The 12,907-nt window shown below is 43.7% G+C and overlaps 1 protein-coding gene across 2 annotated transcripts in view; it reads right to left on the bottom strand.

The window, feature by feature from the left end:
• trim9 (tripartite motif containing 9) overlaps nucleotides 1–12,907 on the bottom strand; it is a 41,206-nt gene that overhangs the window by 13,341 nt on the left and 14,958 nt on the right. Inside the window, exons 3-6 of one of the 2 annotated variants that reach the window (XM_084569795.1) lie at nucleotides 12,397–12,519; nucleotides 2,960–3,070; nucleotides 2,128–2,281; nucleotides 1,206–1,351 (exon numbers count right to left, since the gene is read on the bottom strand). In XM_084569795.1, the coding sequence (XP_084425921.1) occupies nucleotides 1,206–1,351; nucleotides 2,128–2,281; nucleotides 2,960–3,070; nucleotides 12,397–12,519 (534 nt within the window). Of the gene's footprint in view, nucleotides 1–1,205; nucleotides 1,352–2,127; nucleotides 2,282–2,959; nucleotides 3,071–12,396; nucleotides 12,544–12,907 lie in introns of both variants that reach the window. The other variant, XM_084569796.1, reaches the window with a different exon arrangement.

The raw sequence follows: 12,907 nt of genomic DNA on the forward strand, positions 1-12,907 counted from the left end.
CGATGATATTTTATGCCAAAAATAAGGTCCAGGTTGTAAAAAACAGTTAATGGTTCTTGGGAATAGTATGTGACAAAATGTGAAGAGTACACCTACTTGTCCATCATAACACTATAAACGGATGAAAATACAACAAACATCCCCGAACAACTTCAAAATGCACGCAGATTGTCAGGTAGCGTGCATTTTGAAGTTGTTTGTTGTTGAAGTTGTTCACATTTTGCCACATCCTATTCCCAAGAACCATTAACGTGCACTCAAATTGTCAATTACTTCACAGCTACCTGACAATTTGTCATGATTTACTGTCTCCACAACGAGACAACCTTTGAGACCTTCTCTACAACATTACTTCTTTCTTTCCTGCTGTGTGCTGAGTTTGCAAAGTCTCAGCCTCAAGGCTTTGTCGGGTTTAAAGAGCAAAAATGACGATTTCCTGACCTAATATAAGAAACAAGACTAATTTTTACTGACGCTCGGTGAGCACTAATAAAAGATGATTTAAAATCCTCGGCTGGGAGCTACAGTACATCCCAAATGTTAACGCTTGTTATCGCTTTGAGAAAAGTGGAAAAGATCTCCCAGATTGATTGCTCCGAGAGTCAACGGGTCTACTGTATGGCGGCGAAGAGGTTGGGACACAGATATCCTCTGCCTTTGTGCTGAGGGAATTGTTCAGGAGGTATAAGTTGCTGCTGTGACAAAGCAGCGACCTCGGCGTATAGAGAACTGAGGAGGGTCTTATGAGGATGGATTACATGCTGAAGCTCCAAGAGGCCGCTTTGATCCCGGATCACACTTCCTGCAGGATCATCGCAGTAGACAGCTGTGTTAGAGACTCTTTTTTTTTTCTGATGGCATGTCATTTAATGCCGTTACTGCTACGCCGTGTCACCTGACCTGAGCGGAGCACTATGGCCGAGGGATTTCAGCCACAAAACGCTGCTTTCACACGCCCCCCCTCGGCTGAGCTACTGTCCTTGCGGCACCAAATGAACAGGTCTTTGTTGAGTTAGAGGCAGGCAGCGTCCTATAAAGGTGAATTATTACTCCGGCTGGTTTTGTAATCTAAATGTAAATCCAACAAAAGTTCCCATTTAAAAGGAAAAGTAATGTTGTCGTTTGTTAAGGTGGACGGATAAATAAATAAATAAATCCCCAACTGGTGGGGAGAACAGAGCGCCTGCAGAGAACAGGGAACCTACCCTGAACGGCCCCCCGTTTCCATCGTCCAGCTCCAGGATGTATCCGTCCACGGCGATGGTGGAGAGCGGCGGCTGTTTCCATGACAACGTGGCGCTGTTGTTCTGAGTGCAGCATTCCTCCAGCTGGAGCATGGGAGCAGCTGGGACTGAGGAGGGAGGGAGGGAGGGAGGGGGTAAAAACCAGGCCAGGTTAGAGCCCGCCGAGATATTGAAAGAGACGCTCGCACTCATAAATCTTTCACGAATTTCATTAGAAGTCACGGATCAATAATGCGGTCGTGAGTTGTTTCATTCGTGAATGCAGACACATCAGAATGCAACTGACCGCAAGCTCCCCGACTCAGTCTGCTTCTTGATATGTTTTCATCTTTGTTATTTTTAAAGGTATAGAGGACAAACCGCAGGAACAAGTTGTCTTTAAACTGCAACTGCAAACTCAGGGGATTGCTGTCACAGAAAAAGAAGGACACTCCCCCACAGTAATATATTTAAAAAGATAGTACACACATAAATATCACACATGTATATGTATCTGTCTCCAAAACAGGTGTGACTCATCAGAGAATGGACATGGGCCTTCTGAGGGTGTCCTGTGGTGTCTGGCAACAGGATGTTGTTAGTAGGATGTTGTTAGTAGTGGATCATCCCACAGATACTTGATCAGTTTAGGATCTAGTGAATTTGGAGGCCAGGTCAACACCTTGTGGGTGCTACATGTCTGAGTAACATTTACACAAATGAATGCCAGGACTAAAAGTTTCCCAGCAGAACACTGAATCGTCACAAGATGATTAATGTCATTTACTTCTCCTGTCAGTGGTCATAATGTTGCATATATAGATTTTCCCTGACTAAAAGACTGCCTTGCTCAAGGATGATCAGCAGAGCAGACACTGGCTCTCAGCTGGGTAAAACTTTGTACCTTTCATCTGTACAAAGTCCAGCTGGTGGATCGTCTGCAGGAGCGGTCCGCTGTCCAGAGTGAGGTCAAAGTCACTGGTCATCCTCGGGGTGAGAGTCCCCTTCCCCCACTGGCTCTCCGTCATGTGGACCCTCCGGATCAAAGCGTCAGAGATCTGAGAGAGAAGTTAAACCACCGTTAAATCTCTAACAGAAAGCCTCAGATTGGAAGCTGCATGTTAGTATCCAACATGCATGATGAGCTCTACTTGTTCTTTAAGTAAAGCATGTTACAAGTTTTATACTAGGTTATGATTAGTGAACATTTAGAACACTTCCAATTAATATGTGTGCAGTATTGCACCCTATTTCATTTAGGGTTTTCTTTTATTTTCTGCATTCTTTTTTCAGGAATAAAAAAAGCTACAGTTAGTTACTTAAACTTGAATACATATCTGTGTTTTTATTTTATCGCTTCACTTGTACCGACTTCAAACGCCCACCGCTTTGCCTCTGCCTCACCTCCAGTTTTCTGACACTTTCACAAGAAACGTCAGGGAGTTTTCATTCCTCACGTGTGAACAGAGTCAGAGTGGTTCGGAAGCTGGGGCCATTTAAATGTGGTTATGTCAAAGGAGCCGTGTGTGCTCCGGCGCGCAGAGGACGTGAAGAGTTTAAAGACAGAAATCTTAACTTTTGTTTCATCCTCAAGGGTCACGAGATGAAAAAAACATTGGCGCATGATGCTCTCTGCAACATTTTGCATCTTCTGTTCCACTTCGTTTATCATTTACACTTTGTCAAATAAAAAAATAAAAAAATAAATAAGGAAAGCGACTTGCCGTGCTTCTTACCTGCAGGAAACCGCTGGGGTCATTCTCCTTGATGACCTCCAGACAGTACTCCATCAGCCCCGTGGTCTGACGCAGCTTCACCGTGCAGTGGGAGATCTGATCACGCACCACCTGGAAAAAACAGAAATGGAGGGAAGAGAGATTCAAATTTTGCAAATATAATACTCTTGCGTAACAGCAACCAACACACGGAAGATAATCATACGTGAATAATAATCACACGCGAGTGAAATGCACAATGATGAGAATATAAATATGGCAGATGACGGGACGGGAAGGGGAAGGGGAGTAAATTTGCATAAAGAGGTAGAAATGTGGATAAATGGGGGAAGAAGAGAGAAAAGTTTATGAGCAATGGAAAAAAACGGCGACACTGAGAGGGAGAAAGGAAAGAAAAGGCTGGAGAAAGTGTGGACGAGGGAGGCCGGCAGATTAAACAAGGCCGTTAACGGATGAGGAGAAGCTGAACGAGGCGACCGGGAGGAATACCAATAATGAGATTAGCAGCAGGATTGTCAAACTGATTGATTGGGTAATTTTTTTCTCTTGAGACACGGATCGAGGGAGGACAAGGCGGCCGAGCGGAGGGAGAGGGACGCCAGCAACTGATCCCGTTATTGACGCCGACGGAGGGGAAGTGACATTTTGTTTTCACACGCCGGGGCCCGAGCGAACAGTCATCGCTGGTTACATCAGAGACAGGCGACAAGAGAAGATGCTACTGCCGTTTAGAAGATTTTAATGCATTTACATCCTCCCATTATTGGTGATTAGAACCTATATACAGGGGAACAGTCTTGTTACCTAGTTACTGCACGAACGGTGAAATATCTGATTGATTTGATTGGACATTTTGATGGACACGACTTGGGAGATTCCCTCTCTGGCGCCTTACTGATGTCCACGGCCTCTTTGCAGCAGTGTGAAATAAACGGAGGTGCTGGACCGAGGGTTGCTAGGAAACAGAAACTTCAGTGCTGCTATCTGGGGGGCTCCGGGGCTGAATGGAGAGGAAAATCCTTTCCTGCAGCCGCTCGGAGACCGACTGTATGCACGACGATGATTTAACCGACGACTGCAGTCAGAGCACGTCAATATGTGTGCATCAAACTGTACCACAGACAAACAGCTGATAATATTTGACTGGGCTCTCACAGGTGCAGCCTGAACATTCAATTTACTCTGATGATAAAAGGAATCATTAAGAACTTATGGTAGATCCGTTCCAGTGCATGAAAGAAGATCTGAGCAGTTTCAAGATAATATGGTGCATTGAGACATGCATCTGATTCAACAGTCCCGTAAGCACAAAAATAAGATACTATTCACCAAGCTACCGTTGAAAGATGCAGCCAAAGAGATGGATTTTATCCAAACCCAATGCTAATTACAGTCTGCTAACACGACATTTGGATAATACGCTTCTCAACTTCCTCCCACTGGTCAAACCGACGCTAGTTTCCTGGGAATACGGGCGACGTCATCTTGAGATTGAGCAGTTTCGTTTAATATATAATGCGCTCTGCTCTGTCTTCACCAGCTACAAAGAGATTTTGGATTATACACTGCACTTATTCGTACATTTATTTTTTCCTACGCTCTGGGCCGCTTCACAAGAGTGTCGCATCCTGCTTTTATAGCGTCAGATAACTAACCAATAACAAAACTTCATTTGAACATGAACCAACATTATATTAACCACCTTAAATGACAGAAACCACCAGTGTTTTAGTTTGGCCCATGCCCCATCCACTAACATAGAGGGGGCGGAGCTTGTGACCTATACTGCAGCCAGCCACCAGGGGGAGCTCTACTTGCTTTGGCTTCACTATTGAGGAGCACTCATGGCCCGCCCAAGCGATTTGATTTGCCCGGCAGATCTTTGCAGCAGCACATTCAGTTTCCGACGAAGAGACTCCAGGCTAATACATGTACTGCGTGACAAGTGAGATTAAGCGAATGACGAATGCACAGCTGTGTAACGTGCATGCTAGCTGGGCGTTTGCTATAGTCTTTGTGGTGCGTTCAAGTGCAACTTTTAAGCCGAGACACAGCCGTTACCGGTAGTTCTTTGATGTTGTGTACCTTAAACCAAGAACTTGTGTTTTATTCAGTTTGTGATGGTAGCTGCGAATAGTCTTAAGTAACCTCGGGATGTTTTCAAACTAACTAAATCATTGAGTATTCTCAGTTTCAACTGCTTCTGCTTATTTAATTGTGTTTTTATTGATTGCAAACTCCAGGGAACGTAAACCTAAGTAAAGTCAGCAAAGGTGAGCTGAAGTTAGAGTCTCTGGAACATATCTGCGGCTTTACATCCCTATGAGGAAGCCTTGGTCCATTCATATGCAGTCAGTGTGAATGAACCAAATATAAAAAGTGCAGCTTCTCTCCTGTGCGTCAGACAAATGAAAACAAACAGCAGCTCTGACTGCACTCCAAGTAAATTAATATTTACGGAGACGCACCTAATCCTGTTCTCATTACTTTCCCTTTTAGCGCTGAAATCAATCATCCGGGGGACCTTGTTTAACCTTTCTCGCCATCCAGCGAGAGATTTAGCTCCAGCTTTGATGATTTGGTCTATATTTCCGTGGCTGAGGGCCAAACCGTCTCTGCTGTGTCAAGCCTGGAGCATCCACACCCCTGCAGTGGCCTGGCGCGTTTCCAGGACGAGTTTCTCGCTGCTGTCGCTGCCTTTTTCCAACAATCGCTCTGCTGTCCCTCCTCTGAATGCTCAATTAAGTCACAGAGCACAATTACTGTAAAGGAATCTGGCTTTAAGGTGGAAAAAAACCCCAGCTCCCATCGTATCCTGCTCGTTTTGAGAGAAAAGTTATTAGACTTTCCTCTCATATTGAGCGCTCACTGCTGCTTCTCTCAGCATTCCAGTCAACTTTCCTGAAATCTGCTTTAAATCAGCTTCGCAATAAGATACGGAAGCTGCCGGCGGCTATACCGCTCTGCCAGATGATCACTGGATAAGCAGCGCAAGGGCGAGATTCATTCATCTGAATTTAACCGAGAACGAAGCGGCAGAGGAGGAGGGATATTTAGCATCTTGATGAGAGTTGGGAGAAATTAAGTGAGAAGAAGGAGATGAGATGGCGGATCGAGGGACGCCGGTAGAGGGCAGGGACTGCTGTGTAAGTGGGCCACAGTTTCCCCCACAGAGGAAACAAACCGTGGCTGTGGCAGCAGCTCAAACAGTGCCTCTGAAACAATCTTAAACGCAGCGGGAGAAAAACACAAGAAACCGCAATACATCTCTTCAAACTGATCATCCATGTTGGTTATGGCAGGTTTAATTTCTTCCCCCCAGTGAGAAATGTTCAGGACTCATTAAGGCATTTTAATATGCTGTATAACAAAGAGCTGAAGGATTTTCATGATTTATTTATTTATTTTAACATTTAGAGCTGCAATAACGGCTTTTTACGGCCACTCTGGGAAGGTGGGAACACAAGAAAGTCGTTGATATTAAAATTTAACGTTGCTCCATATCAGCAACCAGCAGCTTTATCATTCATCCTGAGGCAGATGTAAGCACAAACTCCACCCTCTTACCTGAGGGAATTACCTGACTCTTCAGCTGCTAAATGCTTGTTGCTAACTGCTGTACGGTGTTTTTAGAGGTTTAAAAATCGACTGCTACCTTATCTATGTGTTTCTGTTGTAATTATTAGGCCACTGCAGCACTTTTGGCCTTGCAAGATAACGTGACTGCAGCTACCTAACCTGCCCTCATACAGCGGTGCATAGGATACATACCATACAGTCAGGACTATGGCATGTGTAATAGTTTTTGGAAACTGCATGAAGAGGATCCAGAGACACGATTCAAGGAATTTACACTCAGATTAAGAGGGGTGGTGTAAACCTTTGATAATCTGTTCAACTCCTAATAAACATCAGGTGAAGAGTTTCAAATGGGGACAGAAACATGGAGGTAGCAAAACAACCAGTTGTTCATAAAGGTCGATTTGAGTTAAGTTCGTTTGAATTAATGAACGTAACCTGAATAGATGTGGGCAGCAACTGTGAACAGCTGAGTTCAAATCTTTTGCCAAATTCTTTCAAAAAGGCGCGAGAAAGACGCAATATTTTAGTGTTTTAGTTTGGACCAAGCCCCGTCCACTAACATGGAGGGGGCGGAGCTTGTGACTTATACTGCAGCCAGCCACCAGGAGGAGCTCTACATGCCTTGAGGAGCAGTCGTGGCGTCCACTTTTTTTACAGTCTGTGGTCCGTCATCACAGAGAAAAGCAGAATATAAAGGGAAAAATAAGGATGTTTTCACATCAAGGACGAAGGAGAAAGATATAAATGTAAGAACAATTTCTGTTGGAGCAACTGTTGGATGAAAGGATGGATAACAGGATGTGTTGCACACTGCAGTGATCGTCAGAGGAAGTGACAAGTAGCACCTCTACTGACACTCAGCTGTCAGCGAGGAGCTATCGCTTATTATTACTAATACTTAAACGGATGCAGAGCTGCCTGCAAACATGACGAGGACAAGAACAGAGGTCAAAGGGCTGATTTCAGTTGTTTCTTTCTGTCTTCATTTCCCAAAGCGATGTCGTCAAAATGTTCGTTTAATCCACAACTAATCTCCCACGTATCACCACCTACTCTTATTTGTATCATGTTTATTTGCTGAATTTGTGCTCATCTGCTTGCTTCTGTTGAGTTTTTACTTGCCACAGGAATAAACTGGAAAGCCTCTCTCTAAACAGGGGAGATGGTCTGAACAAAAAAAAAAGAGTTTCACCTCCGTTCACACCTTGAGACTGAAGCCTCTGGACATTAATAAGGATGTTGGAGAACTACTCACTGGGGAAGGAAAACAGGATCAAAACAGTTTCCTCCAACGACAAGTGAATATCTGGTCAATTATCTGATGATGTTCCTATTTAAACCCCAACTCCGGACCGCTCTTTTAGAACCAGAGAAGCTACTTGAATGAAGCATCTTCAAGAACCTTGTTACGGTTGTTTCAGCTTGTTTTCTTGACCTGGATGGCCGAGAACCTTCACAGACATACTCGCCACCACCGCTTTAAAAAAGATTCTCTGGGTTCTGTGAAGCACCTTGAGACAATTTGGAAGATTGTCTGACTCTAAAACGAATTAAAATCGAGTGAACTGAACTGAAAGATGTTCAAATGCCAACCACATAGAGTACAAAGGCAAGAAATATTCACCTTTGAGAAGCTGGAAAGACATTCGGACTAAAGGGATTCAAGTTTAAAACAATTAGCAGCGACAATTAACTATTTACATTAAAATTTCAACAAAAAAAGCAGACAATGCCAAGTTATGACCTCTCATTTATGATTATTTTCTGCTTTTCTCCACATTATTTTGCTGTAAACTGATCATCTTTTGGTTTTGAACATCACCATGGACCCACATTTTACAGAGACCATAAACCACTACCTACATAACTGATGATACAAGCTCCAACAAGCGCAGTGGTGGTGTAATATTTCATGCTCATCTTCCCATAACACACACTTGACAAACACTTGAAGCAAATGTTCTTTATATTTCTATCAAGTCCAAACTCTTCCTGCTTGAAAGTGAGGAGGACCCAGGGGAGCAGAGATCCCTGGAGCAAAACACTTAAATCGGATGACAAGAAGTCTACAGAGGGGACAGCCAATCACGACAGCAGAAATAAAAATAGTCTCGGAGAGGCAACAGCCAGTAATCAACCCGTGCTGGGTCTCCTGAGGTCAAAGCATCCAGTGGCAAACTTTGCATCGAGCGGCAAGCGATGCAGGCCGACTTCGTTTCTGATTCACTTTGTGCCGCTCTAATCAGCCTTCATCAGTCCACGGCTGCGTCTGCGAGTCCGTATCTCCCCGACCGAACGCAGCGAGCAGCCGAGCCTCTGTTTGATCATGTTTAATAGATTCGCCACACGACATTAAAGGACCATGCTGGAGTTTTTTTTTTTGTTTTTTTTTTCAGTCAAATCAAACGCGGTCGAGATCTATCACAGCGAATTTAATTACACTCATCACTCTGTTTCGACGTTGAGATGAGACGAATGCTTTAGAGAATACAGATTATTTTAAAGGAGCATGTAGGACATTTGGGGTGAAACGCATTGCTCCCTTCATACCGATTTGTGAATTATATATGTAAACGCAACCGAGAATCAGTTAGCTTAGCACAAAGACAAAGTCCTGCTATCAAGGAGTTGAAAGTTGAAAGAGAAAAAGATATAATCTGCTAAAAAATCTGTTTTAAATGTGCTGATAGGAGCATGCTAAGCTAAGCTAACATCATGCATGAGATAATCGTATAAATATTGCTGTTCCTTTAATGGCTCTCTTTGTAGGTGCGTTTAGGTGCTTTTTGGGAAGCTCAGACATCTCAGGCTTCAGAGTCTGATGCCGAACAACAACTTTATAAAGCTCTTTGCTAACTGTTTATCCTTTATTAGATATCAGAGCACCTGAATTGCACAGCCCCAACTCTTTGCAGCAAATTCTGACAAAGAAATAAAGCTGCTCAATGATCACTGTGATGGATTATCAGTTAACGGTACTTTAAGGTGATTTTCTTATGTATTTGGTTGAAAATTAAACCTGAGAACTTTGAAAATGTCTTCCAGGTAAGACGGTTATGTGGAGATGTTTTGAACCTGCGTTTAGGAACATAAAACGGTGGCAGTTTGACGTCAGTGTTTGTGAAATCCTGGCAGTGAAGTCGTGGTTGTTTGAGGGCGACTCGGTTAAGGAGCTTTTCTAACCCTCTCTGTTTGACGAGCCTCCATAACACAACCCCTCCGCCTCTGCTGCCTCTCTAAACAAACGCGTGGGTCAGTCCTCCTGATGTGCTGCGAAAAAAAAAACATGAACCTGACTCACGCCATGAAGGACTACTTCTCGGCTTCAAACAACAAGCTCGACGTGTCCCAGTCACCATGGCGACCGGGCTTCATTGTCAGCAGGCAGGGCCACGGGACGGCAGCGGGATGCTCTGTCGGAGATGCCAAGTCAGCTGCAGTAGCTTCATCTGTTTTTAATTGATTCTATATATTTTTTTCAGTTCTTTTTATGGTTTGGCCTCGTGTGACTAAATCAGGATTAATCACGGCGCTTCATTAGTTTCCTAATTGGATGCGAGTAAAATGCATCTGCAAGTAAATCCTATCTGAGATGCTACATCTGGAAAAACACACAGAGGACCACATTGTAATGACTGAGGCAACAAACAGGTCTCATTCAGTCAAAGCTGCAGGATGACCTTCGCCACTGAGCCACATGCTAATGAAGCAAAAAGCTTCCCACTGAGTGTCCGTGTAAGAGGGGCTTCAATTACTGGAGATCCACTCAAGAAAATAAGTCTCCAGTGACCCTTTCCCCTCCTCTTTACTCTACAGGCATCTACCTAAACTATAAAGCGAGCTACAGGGGATAATCAGAAAAAAACAACAAAAGTTATCTTGAATCATCGACTCTGATGGAAGCAGCACCTCTGAGTAAGAAAGCAAGCGGGATCGACACTGAAAGCACACGGAGGAATGTGCTTCTCCGGCGTTAATATTCTGCAAACAACACATGGGGGCATCGGGCTGACGGGCGAGATTAAATCATTAAAATTCCTCTGTGTTGGAGGTGTGAACGTGTCCAGTCAGCGCCCGTCAAGAAGCATCCGTCCATCATGGAAAACGCGTCAACTAACAGGAGAGGTTTTATTGGAACTGCGCACAAAGCCACAATAAATAAATCACAGCAAGCTCCTTATCTATGAGCCTGCACCTCCTATAACACATGGCGGGTTATGGGGCCGTGCTACTGAGCGCCACCTACAGGTAAACAAAAGAAACAGCAACTGCAATACTGACACCTGCAGGCAATGAGTGGAATGTCTGCAATTCTGTAGCTGCTGCACATGTGTGAAAGATTTTACTGTTTATGTCTTGGATTTCTACAACTTTAGATATTGAAACTCACAAATGATCGGTGCTTGCGGACTACGGTCACAAGCTAGAGAGAGAGAACTGATTCTGATTTATAAAAAAGCAAAATCGTCTGCTTAAAGTGAAAAGTTTTGTCATTCACACTCTCGTAGTTTCATTCATAATATTAAAGCCCTGAAATTCTGGCAGCGGGTGCAGGTTTTAAGGACATTTATGTATTTTTTTTAGCTTTTTTTTAGCCAAGACGAAAACAATTGCAGTTCCACAAATGGCCACTAGAGGCTGGCTCCAAAAGTGAGTTAATCTCCATAGACTTACATGTTAAAACGTCCAGCAGAAATAAGCATGTCATGTTACAGCCTGATGAATTTTTATATTCCTCATATTTTTAAATTATACCAAAGTCTTAAAGTTATAATAATTTAGGATGCGGTTGTTTTAAATGACAGAGTTCGTAGCTTGCTAGCTGTGTGCTTCCACTCATCCTCCACCTCTTTGCCTATTCCTGAATTTTCTGGCACATCCAAGAAGGCAGCTTCATGTGATACCACATCTTTATATACTGCACAGTCCATGTTTTTTATTTCTTTTATTTTTTCATCCGATTCCTATATCTTAAAATATGCCTGTGTCCGCCCGAATCCTGAGCCTTATTATCTGAATATCTTGAATATTTAGCTCAAGATATGACCCTGTTCCACCTGATTCGTAGAGCCACACATAAAACTACAAAACCCTGAAGTTCTGTCTTCTACATCCGTTAACGTGAAGTGTGTTCTTGGAAGGTGAATGTGACCCCCGTTTTTATAAATTACCGTTTGATTACAGGAGGCAAGAGAGCTATAAAACGGGTGCAGCTCTGTGGGTGTTAACTGGCCTGACATCACTAATAATCTCACAGCAAGTGGTTTATTTGCCACTTTGATAAAGTGCTTCACATTTGAAATAAAAAAAAATAAATAAGCAGGACGTAAATGTGTGTGTGTGTGCGTCAGTGCTGCAAGTGACTGTGCTCACATGTTGCCATGCACAGGCTGTGTTTCTCAAACCACCTACACGTGTGAAACCTTGATTCTACAGAGCGTCCAAGCGTGAAATTGGATGCTGCACAGCACAAATGTATCTCTCCCTCCTCCTCTCACTTATAACCCCCGTTCCATGTGTTGCAGATGGTTTAAACAAAAAAATGATTTCTGCATCAGAAATGAATGGAACTGGCTTTGATTTCTCCATGTAACCTTTATGATCAGTAACATAAAATGTGCTTGGGTGATGTTTTTTTTTAGCAGGCAGCACCCAGTTTGTGTTTTTCCACTGCAATATGAAGCTTGATTTGCAGAGACAGCTTATTCGTCTGTCACAAACACAGGCTACATCTAGTCGAACCTACGCAGCTGAAAACAAGATTTAAAGTCCAGCTCCAAAACAGCAACACAATGTGCATTTCAAATAAAGCTCAGGATTTCCAGGTAAGGTAAGGTCGGGTCACGTGCACTCACCTTCAGCTTGTGTTCGTGCTCTTTGTTTACTCGAGACAGCAGCTGGGCCTTGCGCCGGTTCAAGGCGTCGATGAGGGCGTCGCACTGCGCCACCAAGCAGGCCTCAAACTCCACTCCGTTCTCCTGCGGGACAAACGCACACACGGGCTGCAAGATCACAAGGCCAGACAAGGAATGAAAAGCATCTAAAGGCAGAAAATATGCAGAGAAGTTCAGGCGAGGTTGAGCGATGAATATACAATATGCAAAAGTAGAAGAACACACTGGGACGCTGACTTATTAGGAGGATTAACGCCGCAATGTAGATAAAGATTTATAGTGGAGTTAAACGGAGGAAGGATAGTTTGCTGAGGCTTCAAACGAGCGGTGTGAGTAAAACGATCATGAATCATGCAACGGCAATTACGCCTCGTACCATCCGTTTTCTCACATCTCAAATTTTCACTCCTCCCTCTTCATCTCCTCTCCTCTAACTTCCCCCTGCTGCTTCTCCACCCTCGTGCCTCAGCGG

The sequence above is a fragment of the Chelon labrosus genome, assembly GCF_963514085.1.
Source record: "Chelon labrosus genome assembly, chromosome: 20".
NCBI lineage: Eukaryota > Metazoa > Chordata > Actinopteri > Mugiliformes > Mugilidae > Chelon > Chelon labrosus.